The sequence below is a fragment of the Motacilla alba genome, chromosome 12 (genome assembly GCF_015832195.1).
Source record: "Motacilla alba alba isolate MOTALB_02 chromosome 12, Motacilla_alba_V1.0_pri, whole genome shotgun sequence".
NCBI classification, from domain to species: domain Eukaryota; kingdom Metazoa; phylum Chordata; class Aves; order Passeriformes; family Motacillidae; genus Motacilla; species Motacilla alba.
Window position 1 is genome coordinate 8,382,387 of NC_052027.1, and position 27,360 is coordinate 8,409,746.

Sequence of the window (27,360 nt, forward strand, 5' to 3'; positions counted from 1 at the left end):
TTATTAGTTTTAAATTCACTTACGTCTCCTTCAGTTTCATTTCCGGAGGCACCTGCTCTGGTGGTTTTCTGGCAGAAACACTGCAGAGGGTGGGGAATGTTAAGTGACAGGTTGCATATTCCTCCTTGGTCTCCCAGAATTGCTTTTTTTTCCCCTCCAGTCATGCTAATTTACGAACCGCTTTCATAATGAAACTTGAGCAGGCATCCTTCCCCATCTGCCCCAATTCCCAGCCCTTTTCTGCTGCACCGGGCGAATTGCCTGATTTCGCAGAAGTGGAAACCGGGTGAGAGTTTCACACTTCACCCAAGGGGAGGCCGTGGGTCTGATCCTGCCACCTTCAAACGCTGTTCTGGCAAAGCACAGGGAAGGAGCCGAGCAATGTGCTCAGGCTCCCAGCCCAGGCAGTGCTGTGCTCTCCTGCATCGCAGGGAGCCTCTTGTCCACCCGTTTCATGGTGCATTGAGGAGGAAGATCGCGGTTCATGGCAGTCATTCAGCAGCAGTGCCTGTGTGCCGTGTCTCCGGAGGAAGCAATCGGATCAACTCCGTTAGTGCAAGGGATTAAAAGAAGCCAGATGCTCTCTTAATGGACAAACATACGGCGAAGTTGCAAACTTGGCCTTTTGGGGAAATTGAAAGCAGTTTAGTTCAGGTTCAGCTTAAAGGGTTGGGAAAGAAATTGTCTATTAGTGTCAAGCCAGGCTGGCAGCGCACCCGCGCCGAGCTCGCAGCTGCTCCGGAGCCGCCAGGCAGAGCCCCGGAGCCTGAGGGGACCGGGCCGGCGCTGTCCGCAGCTCCTCGGCCTGGCAGCCACAGCCGGAGGGTCCTGAGCACATCTGCCGAGCCCAGCCCTCAGACCGGTGCAGGCAGGGCACGTCTGTGCGATGTCAGCTCTCTGCAGTCCGAGGCAAACCCTGCAGTGCCGCTGCTCTCCCCTCTCCCTGCCAGCGCCGGGCCGGGAGCGCAGGAGGGGCAGGATCCCGTCACCTCAGCAACCTCCGGCCATCGCTTCTGCAGAACTGCGCCGGGCTTGGGCCAACCAAATCCCTTCCCAGCCCCCCGAGAAAAGGGGAAGGAGTCAGGTTGTGAGCCCGAGTTACAAGCTGCTCGCAGCTCTGATCCCAGGGCGGCAGATCAGCATTCAAGGCAGGTGGTGGAACTGTGCTGTAACCCCTCACAGGTAACCTTTGTGCTCAGTGAAAATCCAGGTTGCTCTGCTAGTCTTTTCCTAGTCCATGGAAAGGGAACAGACAATAATAGTGACTGCAGCTCCTTCTGTTTTCATTTTATTCTGTGAGCAGCCACTGGTGAATCATGAGACTGCTGTTAAGGTACAGTTTCAAGTTCTGCATAAAGTTACACTGCTAAAATTTAAATAAATTCCTTCATTACTATATATTTCCTTCTTCCCTTCCCTTCCCTTCCCTTCCCTTCCCTTCCCTTCCCTTCCCTTCCCTTCCCTTCCCTTCCCTTCCCTTCCCTTCCCTTCCCTTCCCTTCCTCCCTTTTGTTTTCGGAGCAGTTTCTATATCATCAAGGTGTTGAGCTGCCAGCACAGAGGGCCATGCAAACAAGACCAAGGCAGATGCACAAGTTTTACACAATTTAATTAAGTTGTGGGGCTTCAGAGGAATTTGGCTCCAGTTTCTGATGCTTCCATGCCCTGTCTTCTGTTCCAGTGTGGATGTTAAATCGTGCAGAAATGGACCGTGACCTAACTTTCATGCCAGCTGATCTGGCTGTAGCTGTTTTTGTGTAACTAATTTAAAAAGATTGATTGTTGGTTAATTACATTAATGAACTGAACCAACATGGGCACAGACCAGAGCTCAGCAGTCTCCTAAACAGTCATTAAGAATAGACATCTATCTTTTTACCTGCTTGTACAGCCTCCTGTTGGGTGGCAGAGTGTGTGGAATGGTAATTCTGAAGGTTAAATGACTTAGGGACGTAATCACAGACTGTTCACCTCTGCTCCCCCTGCCCATATGGCCCTGCTCGTCACAGTCAAAGTCCATTTGGACAAAGTGTCTGTTGAAAGGTCTCCAGGACAGCAAGTCTGGTGGTTTCAGCTGGCCTCCTGGCAAACACCAGCGTGTGTTACAAATCCACCAAAGCTCCCTGTTGAAAGGAATCTGTGGATTTAAACAATTTTGAAATAACTTCTCTCCCAATTAGGGTAATTCATGTTTGTCAAGGTGAAAGTGTACTAAGCAGAACAGTTCACTCTTCTCTCTAGCCAGCTCATGAATATGAAGAAAGATTGAATCAATAATACATTTCTCTAATTAAACTGGTAAGTTAAAATGATCGAGTTCTTGTTTTAGTAGGTGCTCAATGGAAGATGCATTTCTGTGTGTTTGTCAGTGTTGGCTTTGCAGCCATTCACCACAGCTAGGTGGGAGCTGTGCCAATGTTGCCTGCCACACAAGGGCTTACAACAGTACCCTAAGAAGTTAATAAAATGTTTGAGAGAAGGATATTGGCACATTTTCTAAACTTGAAAATATTACACAGTGAATAAAGACAATGGAGTGCATTTTATTTGCACTCCATTGGTGAAGTTTGGTGAAGTCTGTGGACATACTATTATACATTCTTTGCCTTTATTAGCCCACCTGTTTGCCAGATTTAGTCAAACCAGGAAGGACTTCAGCTGAAGTTAGTAAGTGTGTTGCCACTGGCTTGAGCAGAAAGAGAATGGAAGCAGGGCTGGATATTATGAAGGATGGTGAGAAAAATCCTAGTTATTTGGGAAGCCAAGAAGGACAGTACTTTTGCACTGGTAGCCCGGGGGAAGATGTTGGTCTGTAAAGGCTGTGGTCAGAATCTTCAAAGGTGTCAGTGCTGCTGCCACAGTGTTCTGCAAAGCCTGACCCAACAGCTGCTGGAACCAAGGAGTTGTTGCAGGGATTTCAGTCCCCTTTGGGTAATGTTGTAGGTGCCCTATGAAGTCTGATGATTTTCAAGGAGTCTTTTTTGTATCCCAAATTCAACACTGCATGGGGGAAGTAAGTCAAAGAAAAGTGGGATTGACCTGCAGTCATAAGCTACAGGCTGAAAATCTGCTGTCTTCATTTTCAGCTCCCTCACTGATATGTCATTGAAATGGTTTGAGGTGAGAAGGGAGGAGACTTAATGCTGAGGGGTTTTTGGAGACTGGTCCATTCCCCATGGTCCCAGAGGCTTCTGTGGACAGTTGAGGGATGAACACCTGAGTGGTTGTACAAGGGATTTCAGGCATTGGCTCATGACACCTTAAAAACACTTTAAATGAGAGGCAAAGAAGTTGTGGAATTACGCATATGCAAATAGCAATAAATTATGGTTTTATGTAAGATCTTATGTTTCAAGCTAATTGAAAGACAGAGGCCACTGCTGCAGGAGAAAAATATGAAAAGAAAACTACACTGAAACATAAAAGTGTTTCTGATCAAGTAAAATTCTGTTTCTGTTGAATGTTTTATTTTGTTCCAGTCACATAAATTACCATCTTTGAAATACTAAAACTCCCACAATCAGCTTTTTATAACAGAAAATAATTTACATTTAAAAGGTTTAACTGAAGCAGCTAAGCCTTAGTGATGAATGTGCACATTTGGCAATAAAACAGGGAAATAGCCCATGTTTTGGAACCCATGGCTGCTATATATAATTTTAATATTATAAAGAACTAAATACAGTCTAGTGAATGCTACAGGTATGCACTGAGATATTTGCTAGCTCCTGGGAAATGTATTCTTAAGGGTATAGAGTACTGACACAGAGCCTTGGAAATCTCCTTTAGCACTGATGGATTCTGTGATGAGAAGCAGCATGGCTTGAATGCATTTCATCCTCCACAGAAACTTATGAGCCTGGTCACATTGCCATCATCAGAAACCATTTCTTTCTCAGTGCAGCAGCACCTCTCTTCCATCTTGTGGTGGGCTGTCCCTGGCTGGACACTAGGTACCCACCAAAGTCACTCTGTCAATCCCCTTCCCCAACAAGACAGGGGAGAGAAAATACATCAAAAGGCTTGTAGGTAGAGATAAGGATGGGGAGAGATCAATCACCATTTGCTGTCATCAGCAAAACAGACCTGACTTGGGGAAAATAATTTAATTTATTACCAATCAAATCACAGTAGGGTAATGAAAAATAAAACCAAATCTTAAATCCACCTTTCCTTTACCCCTCCCTTCTTCTTGGGCTTGACTGCACTCCTGATTTTCCCTCCCTCCTCCCTTCCAGTGGCACGGGAGGATGGGGAATGGGGGCTGTGGTAAATTCATACTTAGCTCTGCTGCTCCTTTCCCCCACAGGGGCAGGACTCTTCATGCTGCTCCCCTGCTCCAGTGTGGAATTCCCTCTCACAGGAGACCAGAAAATCTGCTCCAGCATGGGCTTCCCATGAGATCTCAGCCTTCTTTGGGCATCCCCTGTCCCACTGTGATCCTCCATGGGCTGCAGGGGCACAGCTCCCTCTCCATGTTTTGCACCAGGAGCTGTTCCTCTGTCTGGAGCAGCTGCTGCCCCTCCTGCTCTGACCCTGGCGTCTGCAGGGCTGTTTCTCTCACATCTCACTTCTCTCTCTGGCTGCAGTTGCTTTTGCACAGAGCATTTCCCCCCTCCTCAAATCTGTTTTCCCAGAGGCCCCACCCCTGTCGTTGATGGGCTCAGCCTTGGTCGATCCATCCTGGAGCTGCAGGAATTGGCTCCCTTGGACGTGGGGGAAGCTTCTGGCAGCTCCTCACAGAAGCCACCCCTGTGGCCCCCTGCTACCAAACCCTGGCCACACAAACACAATACACATCTTCAAATAATGAAAGAGGAGACAGAGACAGTATTTTCGTTCTGCGTGAGCCTTGTCATCATCCTAGAAGAGATTGCAGCAGTTGTCTAAAAGGACCACAAAATAGCCACAGAAATTAGAGATAATGATTTCCCTCTCAGAATAACTGGTGTGTAAGGCTTGTCTTCCCCCTGTCACATACATTCCTGATTTATCTTCTCTTCCTCTCCCCCACTCCCTGCGTTAAAGGGGGAGTGGGCCATTGCTGCTATAATGCTCTTATTCCCTCCTAGAGCAGAGAAGATATATTTCAGTTTTATGCTCTCCTCAAATGTACTCAGACATATGGAAGAAATACCTTACAGGTGTTTGTATTCTTGCAGAGGCTCCAGAGAATTGAAAACTCTCTGTATTCCAACAATAATCTTTCCCTTGACCTAGTGTGCTCTATACCTCATGTGGGAGTCTGAGTCCTGCCGTTACTGGAGTCAGGGAGAAAATGGGTGGAAGTTTCAGCAAAGTGGGGATGAGACCTTGGGTGTTAATTGTGGGGCTGCAGGGCCCCATGGTGGGAGCAGCTGTGCTCGGTTTTGTGCAGAACTCGTCTCGCCCTGACCAAGCCAGACGTTCCTTGACATCTACAAGATTTGCCTGGGGGACTTGGTCCTTCCTCTTATTAATATCAGAAAGTAAATTAGCTTTATGTTGCCCTTCATATCAGACCTTTCAGGGGTCTCCTATCCTTTTAATTTAGCCTGGGTCTCTGAGGGAAAATCCCAGTGAAAACACACCGGTGTGGTGATTAGTAAGCACATTTTATATAATTACAGTGTTGGCATCTCAGGGGGGAAATGAAAGTTTGTGCTGTCCCTTTAACAGGACAATTTGATAATCCTCTTAGCATTTTCTCTTTTGGCTGATAATATTTCACACAATTTTACTTTGTAAAATATTCCTAAAGGGAGGCTTAAGCAATAATGCACAGATTATGGAAATGACTCTCATTAAATATAGGCAGAGACTTCAGCAAAGCCATGAACTGCTTCGAAACATGTAACCCCCATTAGGAGCTTCATTTAAATGTTTATTCACAGAGCAGTAAATGTTTATTATAGAACATTTTATTGAAACGTAAATTAAAGAACCCTAATTATACATATCACAAGTATTCAAACAATATGCATTTATCAAGACTTAACTAAAGATCAGAGGTGGAGGAAATGCAGTTGTGCTTTCATTTGCATCTCAGCAACACCAAATTTGCACAAAAATACCTGGGCAAAGTGACCCTGATGGAAGGCACAGGGTCTCAAGGCAGGCACTCTCCAGCTATCCCTGAGGATGTGTCACCTTCCAAAGTAACTTCAGAGGCACCTTCTCAGGTCATTCCCATCTGTAAAACAGGCTGGGGACTGCCAGGGTTTCGGGTTTTTTTGCAGAGTAATTGTTGCTGCTCCTGCAGGTCTGCCCATCCTTCCTGCGAGTGCTGTAGGGGAGATGGACAATGAGTGAAGGCAGGTGATGGTCCTTGGCCTGACCTTCCCACCACCATGCATGGTCCTTCATTCCTAGACTTGCAGAGCAGCTTAGAGGTCAGGAAATACAAGTTCAAACAAACAATCAACCTTTATTTCCAATCAGTTTATCCATTTGCTGCCTTTCAGAGGATGTCCTAAGAGATGTTCAAAGAGATGTACATTTGGATCACCACTTCCAACAAGCAGGCTTATTACCCTCATTATTGTGCCAGTTTTCTTGGGTTTGGGGCTGAAGGGGAGAGGTTGGCCCTTCTTTTGCAAATGCTGAACTTGCCTTTAGCCATGGAAGTTATAACTGCAGATATCAAGTGGGTTAAAAAATTTTTTCTGTGCTTGTTTTTATGAGGTCTACATCCCTTTTCTAGCTCACCCACAGCTCATTTCTTTAAACTTCCTAGCAGTTGACATATGCATTATTTATTGAGAATGCTGAATCTGCACATTTCTGAACGTACACATTTAAAGATGTATTCTGCTGCAAGTCCCCCACTTGGTTTGGCTTCTTAGACATTTGCAAATTCTCTTAGTTTTGTTGCTTTCCAAAGTACATGCTTTCTGTGCTGAGCAAGTATCTTGATAATCACTCTTCCAGAGGCAAATCCATGGCATGGGTGTTGGTAGAGATCATTGCAAAGCTTTATTTTTCCTCCTAAGGATGTGTGTACCGCACAGTGTGATGCAGATTTACACAAAGGGCCCTCACGCTCCAGCTTGGTAGCACATGGACAGCCTGTGTGACCTTCTCTCCCAAGACTTGTTCCAGTTTCTTGTTTTCCTTCTTTGCAGTCTCTTTCTAAGCAACGTTTTTGATTCACAAAATTTTGATCACTGCCTTCATTCTATCAACAGCTTCAACCTTCTGTGTATTCCAGTGGCTTTTCCAGCCCATCCTCACATCTGTCTCTGCTGTTTCCCCTGCTGCTGCCCTGGGCTTTGAGACAGGCATGGATTTCCCTGTCCTTCCCTTGCAAGCATCAGTCTGCTCCCCTGCACGTCCTGCTTTCGAGCCTGGCAGTCTGTGCCTCTCCTTTCCATCTGTACCATGTTCCTATGCTCCTCAAGACAGCAGAAAAGCAAACCTCGGTTTTGTGCTTAAATAAACCAGAGCCAGAGGTCCTCCAGGGGTGTGTCAGGCCATGCAGCCCCCCTGGATTTGGAGCAATCCTCACCTCCAGCACGGCAGAGCTGCCAGCTGGGGAGGAGATGCCAAGGGCCTGCATCTGTGCAGCCTCGTGCTCAAGGCTTTAGTAAAGCTGGGAAAGTAAGCACTGATTCCTAGAAATGGGGCAGTTTTGCAGGAAAGGAATGGTTTCAAGCAGTTTCTTGTCATGTTTTATTATTTTATGAAAATTAGCTCCTTTAAAGTGGTCTGTCTTTGAGTAATTTAGAACTCCTGAAATGAGGAAAAAAAAACAGTACTAATGCAGGCAATAATTTTAAAGGCTGTTAAAACTGAGTGTTTTAGTTGTCCAAAACTCTTTTCCTAATATTGAATAGGACTTTTTAAAAATTTTTATATTTGTTTCTCCATCTCAAACCAATTCAGGACTTAGAAAAACATCAAGAACTCGTAAATACTCACTGAATAGAACTCTTCTCCCACAAAGATGTCTCTGCCAGGACTTGCAGGTCAAGGGCCCTGGAAGTGAGTTTGCAGTGCCTAGAAAGAGCAGTTGTACCAGGTGTGCCTGTGGCTGGTGGCATGCTGGATTTTCAGGGGCAGCAGAGGGAGAGCTTCCTGCTAATGAGCTGTGGATATACAGGCAGGGCTTTCCACGGAATAACTTTGTAACAGGGACAATTGAGCAGTTAATCAAGAATAGCAAACAAGGGCTCCATGGAAGCCCAGTTTACAGAGAGGACAAAATTGCCCTATTTTTCATGTGGCTATCTCTGTATTATGGTTGATTTTCTTTATCGCCCACTAACAGTCTTACTTGGAGGATGGTTATTAGTTTGGAATTTCTGCAGTTAATCTGGTAGTTTAGAAGAAGCATTATCACAGCCTCCCATAGGAAGCCCCTGTCTCTGTAATGGACAGGGCATTTTACACATGAGGTCTTATCTGGGAGCCACCATCCCTTTTCCCTGTGAACTGGCTGGTGAGTGTCTCCTGGCCAGCTGGTCTTGCTGCCTGGAGCTGCTGATTCCCTTCCAGCCTTTCCTCCTGCCTGGCCACAACCACAGCAGGTCATGGGTTTTCCTGTCCTGCTGCACCATGAGACCATGGAAACCCACAGCTGCCAAGCTTTGACGTAGAAAAAAATGAAAAGTAACAAGAGGAAGGATGAAAGTGCTGAAAGGCATCTGGTTTTGCTGCATGAAGGCACAGGTCAGCCATGTTCTGCTTTTGCAGATGTGGGGGGAACAGCCCTTCCTCTGCCGAGATTTTGGCAGCCCCCCCATCCTCAGGGTTGCATGACCCTTTGCCAGCTTTTTCGTATTCATGCTGTAAGAATATTTATTGCTAACAGACCCTGGGTGCTGAGCAGCTCATGGACAGACCACTATCTCCCTTTCAACAGGAAGCTGAGCTCTGTTGCTCTGCTAACCAGCACAGCAGCTGAGTGAACACAGCATCATGTCCATGAATTATTGCAAGCAACACCCATGTCCTCCCCAGTGGTGGGTGGAAGGGTCAGCTTCTCTTCACTATTCTAGTCTACCTGGGAAATCTCTTTCAGTGTCTATTTTTGTCTAGTATTTTCACTTTGAATGCAGTGCAGTGGTGACACATTTGTTATTTGACCATAATTCAGTATATAAAACCAGCCGTAACCAGGAACATTGCATTCTGCATGGCCTTGAGTGCTGAAGTAAAATTCACCTGACTTGAATGCTTGTTTCTCCAACAACACAAGCTCCAGGTCTTTTGGCTGAGAGTTTCCAGGCATTTTGCAGCCCTGGTTCACTGGAGAGCAGCTTTAGTGGTGTAATCCCACAAATGCCTGTGATGCGGCCAGACTTTGGCAGTGGAGGGATGAGGGTGCTCCAGAGTGCCCATGAGCAGCCCCGTGCTCCCACAGTCCTGACTGGAATGCCATGGAGCTCATCAGAGCATCCTCTTGCTGCAGTAGGAGGCCAGAGGCATCACACCCTGGCTCTGGCTCATTAGTTCCCCGTGGCACTGCAGATCTGTTCCTTGCAGTACATTTTCTGATGCTCTTGTCATTCTGGGTATAAATGTCTTGAAGAAACTTCTCTCTCTTGCATCACCTGATAATTCTCACCACTAGAAGTTTCTCAAACTGAGATTTTATTTACATTGCAAAGCAGGGAGAGCTGCAGTCCCTACCCTTAGCAAACTGTCAGTCTAATAATTTTAATTTTGAAGGTCCTATAAAATCCAGCTCCCACAGCCTCCTTCCAGCTACTGCTGTTCTAAATATCCCTGACTGGAAATGTTGCCCCTAGTTTCAGGAGCAGCTAGCAGGGCTCAGGCATCTTTAACTCACACAGTGACCCCCACCTGGGGACTTCTGCTGCATCCTCACATTGTCACTGTTGTCACACCCAGTGTGGCAGTGTCCTGCTTCCTCCATCAGTGCCTGAGGAGCAGGGGATGGACCTAAGCAATGCAAGTGTGTGCCTGCATTTTTCTGCCCTGCTGTGGGTGATATTGATTGGTCCATTAATGTAAATGTCTTGGCTGTTGTGTGTTGCTTTCCTTGCTTATTAATCAAAATCATGCAAAATGAGGGGAAAGCAATTTTTTTTAGGAAAAAAATGAAATACCATCAACAGTGACTGATTACAGCCTGCTGGAATGTGATGGGCCTGTCTGCCACCCACCAGGCATGAGGCTCCCCACAATACCTAGGGAAAACAATTAAAATGCTTTATTTTGACAATTTTGGTCAATGTTTAGATGTTTTCTGTTCAAAAAGTGTTTTGATGGAAGATTTGCCTAAATCTGTTTGTTTGGTTAAAAAAAAAAAGTCATCCCAGTGTTTTGTTTGCATCTGATGTATTTCAGTCAATTGCAAATGGGTTTTTTTTATGTGCATGTTTTTGTTTTGCTTGGAAAAACAAATGAAAGGAAACAACTTTAATTTGTGGGCACCTCGAAGTTATTTTTGCTACTGCCATTTCGGGAGACTTCTCTGTAGCCAGCAATGGATGCAAAACACTGAGACATAAACAAAACATTTGGGATGTGAATATTCCCACTGAACCAACTCACAGGTTGGAAATTGAGCTGGTGCTTATGTGCCTTGGTGGATTGAGGCTTTAGCAGTAACAAATAGTACTAAGGTGTAAAAATGATCAATTAAAGATCTCCTAATGAATTAAAGTATCAGCCACTCTGAGCTGAGAAGGGTAGAAGCTGAAAGGCAGATTAGAGAAGGTGTGAAATTTCCCTGTTTGGTGTTTCTGACTGCGTGGTAGCCACAGCTCTGCATTGCTTGTATTTCTTGGTAAAACTGAAGAGAAGGGAAATATGTGAGGCACTGCTGCTGATCCTGTTTGTTTTTGTTATACAAACAGTGGGGAGAATCCAGATATTTATTTCTTTCCCATACAAAGAACTAAAAAAAAAAAAAAAAAAAAAAAAAAAAAAACCAAGAAAAAAACCCAAAAACAAACCAAAAATGGATGACTGGAAAAAATTACTCCCTTTAAATTGTGTTGTTACCTCAAACCTTGGGAATATTCATTTGTTTTGTGATACAGTTGATGGATTCTGCTGTGCAGCCTGGCAGTGTGTGAGAACATAATGCATGTAGTAAAGGTGAGTAACCCCTGAGAACATCCCCACCGATGCCAAGTGGCCCATATGCTGTCATAAACACTTTTTATTCTTTTTTTTTTTCCACGCTGATCATAAGAGCCCATTTTGGGTAGAAGATCACATTAGGCTCATTCATTACCTGCTGTGCTGGTCTGTGCATCTGCAGTGCAGCATCTCTGCACTGAGCTCTGGACTCATCCCTGCGTGTTTTCTGATATTCCAAATCGTCTGTCACGGGTATACACAGATCTTCTCCTGTGTGAGTCCTGGAGCAATGTGCACCAGAGATAAAAATTATACTTAAAGGTGGCTATACTTCTGGGGGATATGGTTGTTGATAGCTGATGTTAGGTTTTATATGTATTGTCAAGAGAAATTCCTGCAAATTGATACTTGTAGCAAAACTATCAGTTCTTGTAGCAGAAGAGAAGGAAACTGACTGGCAGATGAACTGGCTCTATTCTTATGAATAAATTTAAAATCTAATGAGAACAACAGGTGTGAGACAGTAGTGAAATTTTACAGTATCCCTGCAAACTTTAATCTACACTTTTATTTTTCTTGAAGGTCTGTCCAAAAGCGAAATTCCAGGCCTAGGGCTACTGAAGACTGTCTTTAAAGTTGCTTTGTGATTTTGAGCAATACATCATACGAGCAGTGATGTTCAGATGATACATTGCACTAATACATCACAGGAGCACTTTTGCTCTTATGATATATTAGTATAATACACTATCAGAACACTATCACTGATATATTACTCAAAAACACAGTTTCTGACCCTCAAGATTCACCCTCATCTCTAGTCTGAATACACTGAAAGCTGTGGATAATGATAAGAATAAGAAATCACATATTCGGTTTCTCTAGGGTAAAGCTGAGGAAGAAAAATGCTGTGGTATTTGGAATATTTCATTAACTGAAACATCCTTGTGTTTTCATTTTATTCACTGAGCAAATGTTATTATGGATAGAAGCTAACACAATATAGGTGTGTTTGAATTTTCTTACAAATAGCCTAAGAAAACCTTTTTTGATTTCATATTTCATTATAGACTTAAGCCATGTTTTGAGAATGTTTCCACGAGGTGCAGGAGGTTCAGCTGATTTCTACCTCATCAAATTGAATCAGGTGCAAGCTATCTAAATTCTTTGCAAACCATTCAGTGCCGTTTCTGATGCAGGCATTTTTTTTAAAGGATTTAGGCACGATCTAAAAAGCTCTGAAGATGCATAAATGTGGTCTATCACTCAGATTATTTGCTGCCTCTCCTCACTGAGTTGTTGGGGTTTTTTTTGCAGAAGAATTATTCTCAGTTATTGTTTTTCTTTACTCAAGAGTGAAAGACCAAGGGGAAAAGTGAAAGGAATGTATTGCAATGTTGTTAGTAGCTGAACTTACTGCAGAAAAGTATTTTTCCCAGTAGAGTTTGGGTCTTAAGGACTTTGCATTACCCTTCCTTTATGGTATGAAGAGAGTGTCAGAAAAAAAAGGTAATAGTAATGACTCAACACTAAGGTGCCATTTGTGTTCTTGCCCATAATTTTGTTTGTTTTCCCCAGATCACATCAGCATTTTTGACAAAAACACATCACCGTTCACCTCCTTCCAAACTGGGTAACCCAAAGCTGCCTGTGCAGCTCAGTCCTCACCTCTGCTACCCTGTGGGCAATGGCCCTGTGCCAGGAGAGGGACACACTCCAGGCTCTTCCAAACTGGGCTCATAATCCTTGTGCCTCACAGGTTTAGGGCCACCTGGCACTCTGTCCCTGCAAGTGTGTCCCCAGCATGTCTTGTGCCCCACAGGTTTCAGTTTGTTGTATTTGGGCTACAGCCTCCAGGGAGGAAAGGAAGCATTAAAGTCTTTTTACCCTTGTGAGAGGCACTGTCCTCTTCTGCCCACGTGCTGACCATGGTGTGGCAGCTGCTGCTCTGTCCCCAGACAGGGAGCCCTGAGCCCAGGCTGCCCACACAAGCTCTCCCCCACATCCCATCTCCAGCACCTTCTTATTCCCCTCTGTTCCAAAGCCTCAACACTCAGCTCCAAGGGACATTGTTATTTCAAAGCTGTGGCTAAATATGTCTCTGACTGACGACTATGAATAATTCCAGAGAGCCCCTAAACTTCCAGGCATTTCACTCTGAAGCTCATATAATACACCAGGGCTGCTCTCTCATGTTTTTCATCTTTTATATTCTCCAAAGAGTTGAGATACAGTTATGGAACAGGTTAATGTATTTTCCTCTGAATATAATGCTGTGGGAGCCTCTGCATGGTTACTTGTGTGTGTTGAGAATAATGCTGACAGTTCAGAAAAAAAAAGTCATGAACTTGATAATCACTATTATTTTGTTTCACGTTTTCAGCATGTTCATGTCCACGTGCTGCCAAGGAGGGCTGGAGACTTCAGCAGGAATGATGATGTCTACGAGGAAGTAAGAGTTACTTACACTCCATTTCTTCTTCAGAGTTGATTTTGCTGTTAGTAAATTGCTTTAATGGCCCAGGCCCTCCCATGGGTGGAGGGATGGGATCCCTGCATTTTTATTGCTTGCAAAGATCCTGTGACAGCACCAAGATCTATACTGAGATTTCCTCGTGAGCTCCCTCTCTGAGGGAGGATACAGTTGACACCTTTGGTACTTCAGTCTGTCACTGCACACAGGATGCATCTCTACAAATAATTGTGGTCTCTTATTTTGAGGGCACAGGGAAAAAGGGTGACCACATGTTCAGCCTGGCAAGCAGGGAGGGTGTCCTACACCAGCTGCTTGCCTGGGGTGCCAAACCTCCCCCTTCTAACCAGAGAAAACACAGGCAGCTTGTTACAGCTCAATCACAAATTGCCTTCTGGCCTGATTTTTGTAGGGCTCTGCTCAGCTCTGGGCACATCACATTGTAGCCCCAAAGATGGAAATTAAAGAGCAACTCTGCATATAGATGGGATATCTGCATGTGTGCAGATTGTGCAGCAGAGCTCGGCTCATGAGCTGTTCCAGTGTGACTGAATCACTGGCTTTTGTTTAAATGAACAATTGTACTGGCATTAACAAAAAGTTTTCCCCAGTTTGACAGCTGTCATAATGATTCTATGAGAAAGTCTCACTATTGTTAAATTTACAGCTTGTTCTTGGTGGGTTTGGTAGGATCCTCTATCTGAAATATGACATCTCCTTCTCTTTCTGAAAGTAATTAATATAAACTTGTTCAGTGCTACTGCAACACCATCTGCTTGAAAGAGACGTCGTGACATTTTCTGCTTTTGTATTTTTTCCTTTGTGATATCTACATGACGACAAGTCCCCACTCACAAAAAAATGGTGGAGTGTTTTAAAGTTTTTCAATTACTTAAATATGCAAAAATGGAGAAGAAAGCATGTTACTGACAAGTTGTATGAAATGTAGTGCCTGAAAACTCCACTAGGTAAGGGTAAAAGCTTAATGAGACTGCTGAGCAAGGAGCTCCAATGGAAGTAAATGATGGCAATCCTTGCTGGTGTGGTGGTTAAAAGCAGTGTAATGAGACAAAAGTTAACACCAAAAGGGTTTTCAGGCGCTGGAAAAGGCTGTTCAGGGAAGTGGTGCAGTCACCATCCCTGGAGGTGTTTAAAAGATGTGTAGATGAGGCTCTCAGGGAGGTGGGTTACTGATGGGCTTGGCAGTGCTGGGTTGATGGCTGGATTCAGTGACCTTACAGGTGTTTTCCACCTAAATGATTGTATGGTTCTATGATCTTTTCCTTTTCACTTGTGTTAACAGATTTCAGATGCTGCATCAACCCATCAAATCTCTTTTTATTTTGTCATATTTAAAATTCCATTTGCTTCTTTTTTAACACAATTATTCCTCCCTTGCTATAGCTAAACAGAAACAGGCAAAACTCTGATGAACTAGACTATATATTTAGTGTTGGTAGATGCAAAAGGGTGGCAAATTGGGGAAGAATTTCTTTTTTTTTTTTTTTTGTCATTTCCAATTACAGCAATTGTAGGTGTTGCTTTTAGCAAACAGGAAGCATAAATATTTAGACATAGATGTGATAATATATCTTTTAGCAGAAGAATGTATAGCCTCAGAGTCTAACTAGCTATTCTTGAACACCACAGAGCTAACGTGCTTTTGTACAGACTGTAGCTGAAGAAAGATATATTTTTTTTATGATGCCAGGGAAACAAAAAGACATTTGCTGCTATAAAAAGTTTGGTGCTGAGTTCTATCACTGTCTGGATTGAGGATGGAGGGACTTAAGCAATTTGCTATCACAGGTGAATAAAGCTATTTTGAAAAATGAAAAAGGGACAAATTATTTAAAATACAGCTGACTTTGGAGATAATTTGGAGCTTATGTCAGTACAGCAAAAACATTTTGATTTAATGCATCTCTGTGTGATGTCAGCAAGTCATATCCTTTTGACAAGAAGATACTTTAAAAGATTTAGGAAGATATGTAGATCATGGTGGGGCAACAGGCTGGAAATCAACAAGAGATAAAGTACCATTAGGTGAGATGTGGGAGCTGGAGAGAGCTTTAAATCTATTTTTCATGAAATTTGTACTTTAAAAATCAAAAACCCGTTCGTAAACACTTCATTTCCATGTATTTGAGTGATAGATGGTGTTGTAGTTTAGGCAGCAAAGACCACCTTCCAAAATCATTCCAACAGCCTTTTCCTTGTAAAATGTGCCATGGAGGCTGATCAGCCTCTCTCAAACTCTCTGTGCAATTGTAAAGCACACCGAGGATAAATTGTGCATATTGCAGTGCCTGGGTTAGCTACCACAGCCAAAGGTTTAACAGCAATTGGGAGCAATTTTCACAGGCTCTAGGTCTCAGCTCTGGCTCAACATGGCTTTTGCAAACCCCTTTCTATCTGTAAGTGCCTTTGAGCTCTCCAAGCTCTGCAGTTGTCATCTGTATATGCTCAGCAGATTGGTGATAAATCCCACTGCTCTTAGTGTCTGACAGTGAAAGGAATGCCCAGATGCTGAGACATCACTCCTCTCAGGAGCCTTCTAGAACTGAGACAGCCAGAAAACGCTTGCAGTCTCTCACTGTGAGCTTAATTTCTCCCATTCAGTTTTGGAGTGACCACTCACCTGATGGAAAAGAGAGAAGAAAGCACATAGGTTGTTCCCTGCTTAGTCTGTTTGCTGGGCTCGGAGGCCTTCAGGCTTTTGGCTCAGAAGCTCTTACACAGCCCTGTCTAAAGCAGCTTTTAAGTGTAAAGAGTATAATTAAGGGTAAGGTGTTTCTTAGCACTTGTATTTTAATCAGGTATCTGATGGACACAAATGTCTGCTGATTTCTGGATATATTTTTAGAACTGTGGTAGTGGAAAATTAATTGTAGAAGGAATAAAACAGGGGCTGACACTTATTTCACAGCATCTTCTCTAAGGCACTCCTTGGTAGAATCTGTCACTTAATATTTTAGGGTTTTTTTACCTCAGTGCATATGAAAGAAGTCACTGTATGATTTTTCCAAGATAAAAAGAGAATAACTAATAGTAAAAAAAAAAAAAAAAACTTCATTTAATATTTTAGATGTATTTCCTCTGCATCTTTGCAGGGCTATTTCTTGAAAGGGTATTTCCTGGGAAGTGTTAGTCATCCACTGTCTGGGCTCACTGTAGTGGAAAGCTAAAGCTATAGTTTATCAGTTCTTACATTTCTCTGCAATTATTTGAAGCCTAATCCTGCAAGTGTGTGCATGCCAAAGTTAAATTGGTCTTACAGGATTTTTTATAGGATCAGGTCCTTCATCTTTTACTATTGCTAGATTACTTTTCTCATCTTCATCTTGAGTAGTTCTTATTCATTGATTCTTTATTTCTTGGACAGCAGAACAATAGCAGCTAAATATTAGGAAAACCTTCCATTAGAATAACTCTTTATACCTCTGTATTTTCTGTTTGGTTTGAAAGAGATTTAATTTCACATTTATTAATCAAGCAACTTAAAAGCGTCTTATGAAGTAGTTGCTTGCCTTGAAGTAGATGAGTTCTTTGCTATTATAAGGGCATGTCACAGTGACTGATAAGAATTTGGTATGAAAGAACATCTTTACTGTAGAACAGCCCCCAGTGTTGTTGCAGTCAGCACAAGTACTGCAGTTGTTGGAGGTCATTGTGCCCAAGACATTCAGGAACATTATCCTGAAAAGTCTTGGCACTTCCAGGCATCTGTGGGCAGCCCTCATTCAGTGGGTGTTTGAAAAGTCCATAGCACAGCCTGTCCCTGGTCTCCACTGAGTGCTTAGCCATTACTGCAATATAAATAACATTCATCATCCTTTAGGCTGGCAGGTAATAGCTGTACTGGGCCAGAGACGATGGGGCTCTCTCAGAAAGGAAGACTCAATCAAAACTCTGCGCTCCTGTTATGAGCGCTGACCTCAATAAGTTAATTTTGAGGCTGACAGACTTGGATGGGTAAGGGCAGCCTGGCCTCTCAGTGAAACCCTGAGCATCCCTGACATGCTGAGGTGAGTTTACACCCCTATTCCTCCCTAAATTCTGTGTTTCACTTGGTGCCTGCAGCCTCCTGTAAGAGATGCAGCTGCCACAGCAATGCACATCCAGGGCTGTGCACACAGGGCAAAGAGTGCCCAGCCCCTCACCAGCCTTGCTCTCATGCCCTCCTCGTTTAATTGCCTGTCTGCAGTTCCCAGCCTAGACTGGAAAGCACTGAAAAAGGGGAAAAGTGTGAAAGAGAGAGGTTAACCCAAACCCCTGCGTCTCCATCCTCCTCTGCCTGCATCATGGATCTCTTCTAATGAACCTGAGTGAAACTTCCTACTGTGAGCTCCTCAGTAATTTATGAAATTTTGTAAAAAGACAGCAAAAGAATTTGCTTCATGCTATCCTCCTTCCCCTCTGGCATTCAGGCAAGCAGTGAGAGACTCACTTAGGAAAAGATACTTTGACTTAGTGATCTCATTCAGCACATTATGCTAAATCATTGCAGCAAGAATACCTATTAGTAATCATTTCCAGTTCCAGGAAGGATGAAGGAGGAGGCATTTTGGCATATGAGTCAAGAACCTGCTGGGCTGTTTCTTCAGGCTGGCAAAACAGGGGAACTGTGGTGAATTCAGAAGTTTAGTCAAACAAGCCTGAAGTTTAATTCTCCCTGAATGGCTTTGACTGTGACATGCCATCACTCCGAGCTGCAGACAGCATCCTGCCTGCTGCTGGGCACTGAGCCTGGCACAGGGCTGGAAACCTGCACAGCTGCACTGAGCTGCTTGAAGGGCTTAAAGGTAAGGTATGAAGTAAAAAGATAAATAAGCCCTCATCCAGGTCTGTGAGACAAAATGGAAAGATGCCCAACAGCTCCTGTGAGCATCAGATTGAACTATTCATGAAAATTAATGGCATGCAGAGCTAATAGGCTGTTCCTTGGCCTCAGAATGATATTGTACCTTCTGGGAACATATTGTAGCCTGCTGAGAGATCAGTCTGCTGTGTCTGAACTCCCCTGGGGCCAGACCCTGCTCTCTCTGCACCCTGCATGGTTAAACCACAGAAAAGGACAGAAGCAGCACAGAATCTAAGTAGTTTTGTGGGGTGTTTTTTAAAGCTCTGGTTTTCCCAGGTACAAGTTTATTTCCTAATCTCCTGATGCAGCAGCAAATAAATTCTTCCCAGTAGGCTTCAGATTTTACCCTGGTCTTGCCAATGCTGCTTTTTCTAACTGCAAGCATCAGAGGAGGTTCTCCTAGCCAAGGAGTATGAGCCTTTCCCAGTTGATTCCCGAGTCTTGTGATATTTCAGTGGCTCCAGCAGGGCAGGGCACATGAACTGTGTGTGAATATTTCCAGCTGAGAGTATTGCAATAGAACCTAGAATTGTGCCAGTAATTATGGTTCTGAACTCATAGATAGATGGACAAAAAATCATTTTTAATTAACCTGAAACAGTGTTTTTTTCCCATCAAATGAATTTCCTTTTTGATTTAAACAGGATAATTTATTTTCTGGACCATAATATTTTGTCTGATTAGGACTGGAAATCCCTGGATAATGCTGGCATGCCCTGCAAGCTTATTTCATGTCCTCAACCTACATGAGGCAAAACTGATAAATTTGTCAGTAAGGCCCAGTATCAATCCTGGGAGACATCCTAGGGTCACATTTATCTCCCTAGATGAAAACCCCACTGTTTATGGTATTTTCTGCCCTTCCCAGCCCTGTGAGGTATTTCTTAATTTGACACCTGAAATCTCTGAGACCTTCCTCTATGCTGTCTGTGTCACTGCACTTACTTTAAGATAGCAGAATATCATAATCTGATCTGATTAAGAGCCATTTCATTCATTGTGATATCTTTCATAGGATCTAGAGAAACGGAAACAGCTCAGCTATAGAAAGGAATTAGAAGTGGTTGAAGGTTTTCCCACTAAGGCAGCCATCCCTCATGATCACACACATGCCCTTTACACCTAGGCTTTGTCTGGAAGGCAATGTGCATTTGGCATTTTGCACACTGTGGATCAGCCTCATTGCCCTCTACTCTGTCTCTCTCTCTGTATTCCATCACTGCTCTTGATGCTTCTTACCCTTTCCTGCCTCAGGGATTTTACAATCATTGTCCTCCCAGGTTAAAAGATATTGGCTGCCAGGATCCACTTACATTTCATCTATAATCTAGTATATGCAGATTTTTGTGACCATTGCAAAGGATCTCTTGGCTCCTTGTGTAGGATGTTTGTTGTGTTTAGCTCATGGAGTATTTGCTCTTCTGTGTCCTTGATGGTACTTCACTGGCAAGTGACTTTGTGACAAAAAACCTCCAACCAAGGACAACTTGCTGATAAGAAGATTAAAGTGAACATGGTCTCTGAGGCCTGATCATGCTGTCAGTGCTTAGACTTGCTCAGATGCTTCCTGTGTATTCCCAGCCCTGAGGTAAAACTGTCTTCAGATCTCTGCTTATCCTTTGAGGCAGTGTAGGATGAACTCATTCTGGTGGGAAGAACATGCCCCATCGGTGTCCTAGGTACTCATCTTTTTGGAATTGATGATATGGAAAGCAAACAAACCTATCAGGGAGCTGCCATTTTCTAAAGAGGGATTTTTCTTTGCCAAATTAAAATGCTGCCTTAAGCTTCAAATGAAATGCTGCCCTGTTCTTGTTAAGGTTCAGGATATTGAAGCAAGTAGTTGGTAAGCACAAACCAAATCACACCAAAATCCAGGGCAGACCTGGCAAGGGATTAAGGCCAGGAGAGAAGAGAAGCTGATGGTAAAATAAGGATAGAATGAGAATGGATTTTAGCTTTTGTTGCAGTGGTTTTGCTAGGTAACCACAGACCTGTTGCCATACTGGGGGCTAAGAAAGTGTTATTTCCATTTGAGAAAGGAAATTTCAATAATACATTGCAGAAGAGTGAGAATTTAGTTTAAAAGAGTGTTAGCATAATTGTGCACAATTTGGTTTTATTTAAATACATTAAGCACCATTGTTTCTTTTGCATGTTAAGGATTGACTTTGGTGCTAGGTTGCAGCAGTTTTCCTTAATCGCTTTAGTCCTTGGCCTTAAGAAAATGAATACTTTAAATTCACACTTGTTAAGTACACTGCTAATAAAGAAGAGGCTTTAGCAATCTTTGGTGGGCCCAAATTATATGTAAAAAAAAAAAAAAAGAGAAAGCAAAGAGAGAAAAAAAAGAAAGAGGGAGAAGCTAATCACCAACCATTCTGTTAATGCTTATTTTAATCATCTTGCCTGCCCTTGCTGGCAGACAGAGCCATTTGGCTGCAGAGGCAGGAGGCAGCGATCGCCTCAAATGGCACTGATGTTGAGAATTGGGCCCAGGAGGACAATCTGACTTGTCAGTTTATATAGACATAAAGCTTCATTGTTGTGCACAGACACAACTAGCTTTTTAAAAGCCTATTTCCCTCCTGATGATGTGAGAATCTGCTCCCCTCTCTCCTACTGTTCTCCAGCCCTCAGATTTATTAGATAGTGTTTGTAGCCCTGCTCAGTGTTTCTGTGGTGCCACAGGGGCAGGTGGGGACCAGCAGTGCCACAAGCAGACCACAGTGACCAAATGCCCAGCTCTGAACCCCAGGGACCTGTGGGGGCTGGGGGAGTAAAGAGCTGTGACTGCACACTGGGCAATGCCTCCTCAGAGAGTTTTAACATACTGATATCCCCGATGGAATATTCTCTGTGGGATTAAGTGTGTGTTTTAAAAAGCACGGGATGCTCAGAAGAGAGGAGCTAACAGCATTTCCTTGGGGGCCAGAAGCAAAACATCTCCAAAATTCAATTAATTACCAGAAACGTATGATCTGTTTTCAAAACCAGCTCATGCTGCTATTTTGCATGTGCAGGAAACTTTTATCTTTCTGACAACTGAGAGTTGCAGCTAGCAAAATGAGCTTACAACTTCTTCTGGCTGCCTGTGCCTCCCTGTGCTGCAGGGAGCCCCTGGAAGGGTTTCAAGTAGCACAGTGCAGCATTTTTCCCATTTCAGCTTTTGTGTCCTGCAAATTGGAGAAAGTGACAACTGGTGCCCACATCAAGCAGTGGAATTTACTGCTCCAAGGAAAAGAAAGCTTCAAAATCCCGCTTGGCTGAGTTACAACCCAATTATAGCTATCCGAGCACAGGTATTCCAAAAAACAGGGAAGTAAGGCAGCCTTTGTCCCACTTTGCCCAGATAGCTGGAGCATTGTGTATGAGGTTGCCAAAGAATCCCCTCCTGCATTTAATTGCAAAAACTGATCATAGGTTTGTGGTAAACATACAAGCAAATCCAGTTGAACATTTGTGTCTCCCTTTTGCCGTGTAAATGACTTCAACGTACTGGGATCTTGCTTCTAGGGATTGTAATCTCTGTGGAAGTGGGAAGGTATTGCAATAAATAGAGTTTTAATGGAAGGCCTGTTTTAGAATTTCTCTTTTCTTTGAACGATGACCTTTTCCTTTTTTTTGGTAAGGAAAAATCTATTCTCATTCATTACATGAGTGTCTTTGAAGGGGCAAATGCACACAACTGCCAGGCCGCGTACAGCACGGGCTATATGCAGGGTTCTCTTCAGCTGAGCCATGACTGGGAGGAGTAATTGAGATTAGCTCCCTAGGAGATGGGCCTCTGCTCCCTTTCTGCTTTTTCTCTCAGTAAAATAGTAGCATTTAATGCATTTATGAGTAGACTATAAGTGCTAACATACTTTCTTCCCATACCCTTGCCATTTCCGTGGCAGGCTTACTGAAGAAATAACAATTCATTAAGCTGCAAAAACTTAAGGTCTTCAGTGTCTGCTGCCATTGACACTTTCAGATTTTCTATTTGAAGATAATTTCATTTCACACTTTTACATCTGAAGAGAGTTTTCGAAGACCTCAGATTATATTTTTTAATGTATAGAAATGAAGTTTCCTCCTGCCTCTGTGAGTACATTAAGAAACAGTACTTGCAGGTTTGATGCAGAGAAGTGAAGGGAGCTTGTGAAGTTCTGGAGTGAGTCAGGGCAAAACAGCTGAGTGCAGATACATTCATTAATCCCTGAACAAGCAAAAGGTGGATTGATCCCCATCTACAGCTACATGGAGTAATACAACCTATGAAGCCCCTGCTTCCCTCTATGAAAGTGTAGTCCTAAGACAGCTGGTAGATATTCCAGGATGTGCTTCCCGGTGTTGAGCAACATTGAAAACTGGAATGACTCTTGAGAACTTTGCTTCCTTTTTTGTTTTTTTTTGGGGTTTTTTTTTGTTGTTGTTGTTGTTGTTGTTTTGGGGTTTTTTGGGTTTTTTTTGCTTTGTTGGTTTGGTTGGGTTTTTTTTCCCTAAAGAATAGTACTACTGGCATTTAAAAATTCAGATTGTCACCTGGTAGTGCACTGGCTTCATTCAGCCAAGGCCTGTGAGCAGCAGCAATTGCTGCTCTCTGAAGGTGAACACCTCAGGTATTTTAACAAGAGGAGACATGTTTACCCAACTGTAGAAAAGGGGGTGTATCTTCACTGGTATGGTGTCTCCTGGGACACCAGGAGGGAAATGCTTAGGGAAAAAATGGGAAAAATGAACATATGTCCCAGCTTTTTGTCTCCAGAAAGGCAGATTCAGGGAGTCCTTTGCCATAAGTGGATTCTCAGGTGGTTTTCTACAAAAAGATAAGCAAAACAGCCCCTGACTTTCAACAAGAGTCAGATGTCTGAATGCCTTAAAGACTTTGGAAAAGCCAGCCTTTTATCCTGTGTATCAGGTTGCAGTGGCAATATTGACACTCAGTAGGATGTTATTGGCATGTGATTTTCTCTTTTCATCTTGCACAAGGGCACGAGGCAGAATTGCCCTCTGCTGCTGCGTGAGCAGAGGAGTTGTGGATTGATGTATCAGCACTTTGTGTTTCTGGGTTGTTCTCAGGAACATGTGCAAAAGAGAAATAGCAGAACAAGGACACTTCCCAGGTTAGGTAATGTGCTCCGCTGACATCCTTTACTTTGCTTTTAAGAGTGATAAGCATAATGAAGTTGAGAACAATCTGGTGTTTTTCCACCACTTTTAGCAACCTCTTGTCATTTTAAGCTGCTGATGTTTCTTCTCAGGTGCTACCTGGTGATCCTTTTAACGTGTTTATTACTGTTGCTTCTTCTCAAGAAATGAATTTGCTGAGAGTAAAGAAAGTTGCTCATTAGGGCAATGTAATTAAAGGAAAAGTAGACATCATGCCAAGTTCCGTTTTCTCTACAAAGCACCACCTTGGAGATTGCCTGAAACTCAATTACTCATTGCTATGCTTATTAGGGAGAACAATATGCTGAAATGATCCCTACTTCTAATAACCTTGTTTTCTACATGTGAATCATGTTAATACTTTTTGCTTTAGTGCCTTAATCACCATGTGTAAAATGGGTCTGTTTCTAGAGGGGGAATAGGGAAGGTGGGCCACATGGTGGGTGTTCTCTGAATTGCCACTCTCTGTGGAGAGTTTCTTGTTCCCTGCTGGTCCACAGTCATTTTGTGGCACTTTTTTTTGGTTTTGCTTGTTTGTTTTTTTTTAATTACATGGAACAGCATTTATTAACAAATTACATCTTGGTAGTCAGATTTCCTCTGGTGAAATAAAAATGTTCATCCTCTGCCTTGCTCTCTCCCTTTGGAGGAAGGAGTGTTCAGTATCTTTCAGGTCTCAGTCTCTTCTTTGTTACCTCATGGCTTCACCAAGTCAAATAATTTCTGCAACAGAAAGCTGATATTAACACTTGCTAAATAACCTTGTTCTGATAATCAGTCTGGTGCCTAGTCTTCTCCCTTGATGAGCTACTCTGATACCTTCTTGCTGTCCTCCTAACATGATGTCTTCAGCTTCTCTGAACAAGCTGTTCCTATGGCCCCAAAAATCCTGTGTACCCCTGCAGGTGTGTTAGAGGGAGCTGTAAATACCAATATTCTGTCCAGGGCTTTGGAAGAGACCTGAAACCATGAAGGAAACATGATGTACATGTACTTCCATCCAGCCTACAACATAATTACCCTGCTTAGCTTCATGCTCAAGCCTTCTCCTCAAAAACTAGAGGAAAAGTGCTAGAAACCTTTGTTAATGGGGTATTCCATCAGAACTGAAGGAGAGAAGTCTTAATCATGCTAGCAAGGATGGCCAAAATTGCCATGGGAATGTGGGGAGATTGCCTGAGGGTCAAGCCCAGTGGTGGCTAGGTTCAATTAAGATACCAGTAAGTTTCCCTGAAATTCTTTGTCAAAAATGCCACAAGCACTCATAAAATAGTTGTGTGCAAACTTCACTTTTGATCAAAATCATGGATGAAGCCATGGAAGTGGCTGAATGTTGAAAATATCTAAGGGACAGAGAGGGAAGTCATTTGTTCCTAAGCAAAAATCTTGACTGGCAAAGCTTCACTCCCAGAGTGGAGAAGAACTGGAGAAATGTAAGGCTGTTTTCTCTTTGGTGCATGTCTCCATCCCTGGAATTGTTCAGAGCCACATTGGATGAGGCTTGGAACAAACTCATCTAGTGGAAGGTGCTCCTGCCCATGACAGAGGAGTTGGACTAGATGATTTTTAAGGTCCTTTCCAAACCAAACCATTCTATAATTCTATGATAGGAAGAGGGAACTAGTCTAGGAGATTAGTTCACATACCACTGGTATCTTCTACATCATGCAAGACAGGTATCCTTGTTTCCAACTATGTCATATGAATACTAGGAAATCACTGCTCCTAAGAAATGCTGTGTGTTTATCTCAGAAGGAAGTGCATGGCTGTGCAGTTAACCATTCCTTCTCCTTCTTTCATGTCAGAATATTTCAGTCCTTCTATGCAGAGCACAGGCAGACATGATTGAAAAGGAAAGTCTTACCCTTTGATGTTTGTTTGCTGTATTATCCACTTTTCATGGCTCTATTATTCCAGAATCCTATTGAGCCATTCATTGGCAAGTGGAAATTTCCACTGCAGTCAGTAGGGTATTTCTGTCTCTAAATCACTTAATTTGGCCCCTGATACTTAACTTGGGGCCAGATTATCAAAAGTGTTGAGCACCAGCTTTCTGAAGGCTCAGCACCTCCCACTGAGGAAAGATTTTAAAAGTGCTCTAAACAGAGCAGCTCCTGTTGTGACCTTTTAAGGACAGATTTGCAAAAGAACTCAGCGGTTCCATTTCACCAAGGAGCTGAGTCCTTTCCAAAATCTGTCCAGCTTTGCTTGGTGCCAGGCTGGAAGATAAGGACTTTTGAAAATGTAGATTTTAGCAAACTCTCTGATGTGGAAAAATACTAAGTTCCAAACATTGGGAAGGACTTGAAACAAATGCTTGCAAAGAAAAAAAAACCCCACGTTTCAAGATGTGCCAATTTTATTGAGTGATAGAAGGGCTGGAAAAAAATTTTGGATCTGAACAGGTTTTCCCATAATTGCCCACTAGGAGGTTTTCTGCACATTCTCCTGCAGCAGCTGCCAGGCAGGATGCTGGGGCAGAGCACTGCTGTGCTGAGGCAGCACAGCAATTCCTGTGTTCTCAGAAATGCATTCACTTAGCAAAATGTGGTTTGTAAGCAAAGTAGCACAAAGCAGCCATTATTCTTCTACCAATCTTTCTGGGGAATAAAATACACAAAAAACCAGCACAACAAAACGAGACCCAAAAAAAAAAAAAAAAAAAAAAAAAAGGAAAAGATTGATTTGAGCTTCATAAAAATTGAGTGAATTTTACTTTTGAAATTTTAGACCCAGGATTCCCCTTGCATGCTCTATACTGCCTTGTTTTCCAGAAAGCCTTTCCTGGTGTGGCTAGCAAGAAAAGTCTTCACAGAACAGTTTGTGTAGCCTTGGAAACTTCTGGGTTTCTAGGTGAGTGTTGGTTCTTCACCTGAAAGTTATTGTAGGCAGGTGGCAATGGAGGGTGTGATGCAGAGACAATATTTCAGTACCTAAAATTCATGCCTGTAGTCTTTAACCCTAGGCAGCACAAAGCTCCCAGGAAGGCAGTTCTGTTAGACTTTCATGTTTCAGAAAACTGAATCTGCACATCTTGCTCATGTGTTCTGGAAGGTGGTGTGTTCTTGTGTGTTCTGGAAGGTGGTGTGTTCTTGTGTGTTCTGGAGGGTGGGTGTTTCCCTCCCCCATGGGTGCAGGTGAAGGAACGCTAAAGCCTCAGCAGCCACTTTGGGACCTGGCACAGCCCAGTGCAAAACAGACATTTGATTTTGGTCTCCTGTGCTGCAGGAGCCTTGGCACATACAGACTTCAGTCCTCTGTGAACTTAGAAGGTGCTTTCCCTTTGCTTATCCAGCCCCACTTTGACATAATTTTTTTTTTTTTTAAATAATGAAATAGATGTAAAAGAAATAAAGCAAAGGAGGAGGTGCAGGCTTGCTAAAAGCCTTTACTGCTGTCACAGGACTGTGCAGCTTCTGTGATTATCTCTTGCCTTGTTCAGCAGTGTATAATTTAATGATTGCATCCAGGGCATGCTATTAACTTTCTTTTCTACTTCTGTGACCCCAAAGCTCATTAATTCTTTTTACTATTCCCCAATTGACACGTGTGTATGTGTATGGGGAGGGCAGTGGCTAAAGAAGTGTTATGGATTTCATATCTTTGCTTCGTCTGCCACATTATAGCAAATGACAGTTGATTAGGTCTTTCTATAGATCATTACCAATTGTTTTCCACCTTGCAAATGCTGCTATTACGACAAATCTATCATATCCTAGAGATCCTATGCAGCTTGTTATTTCTGTGTGATTTATTACACTCACAGTAGAAATGTTGTTAGCGAACATTGGGGAAGCAGTGAATATATTGAGAAATATCAATGTATCCTCATGTTC

General features: G+C 43.1%; 1 protein-coding gene across 6 annotated transcripts in view; it reads left to right on the forward strand.

Moving 5' to 3' along the window:
• FHIT (fragile histidine triad diadenosine triphosphatase) overlaps positions 1 to 27,360 on the forward strand; it is a 530,314-nt gene that overhangs the window by 432,093 nt on the left and 70,861 nt on the right. For 5 of the 6 annotated variants that reach the window (XM_038148756.1, XM_038148757.1, XM_038148760.1 and 2 more), the window contains one exon: positions 13,417 to 13,485. In XM_038148756.1, the coding sequence (XP_038004684.1) occupies positions 13,417 to 13,485 (69 nt within the window). Of the gene's footprint in view, positions 1 to 428; positions 1,183 to 13,416; positions 13,486 to 27,360 lie in introns of those variants that run through there. The other variant, XM_038148754.1, reaches the window with a different exon arrangement.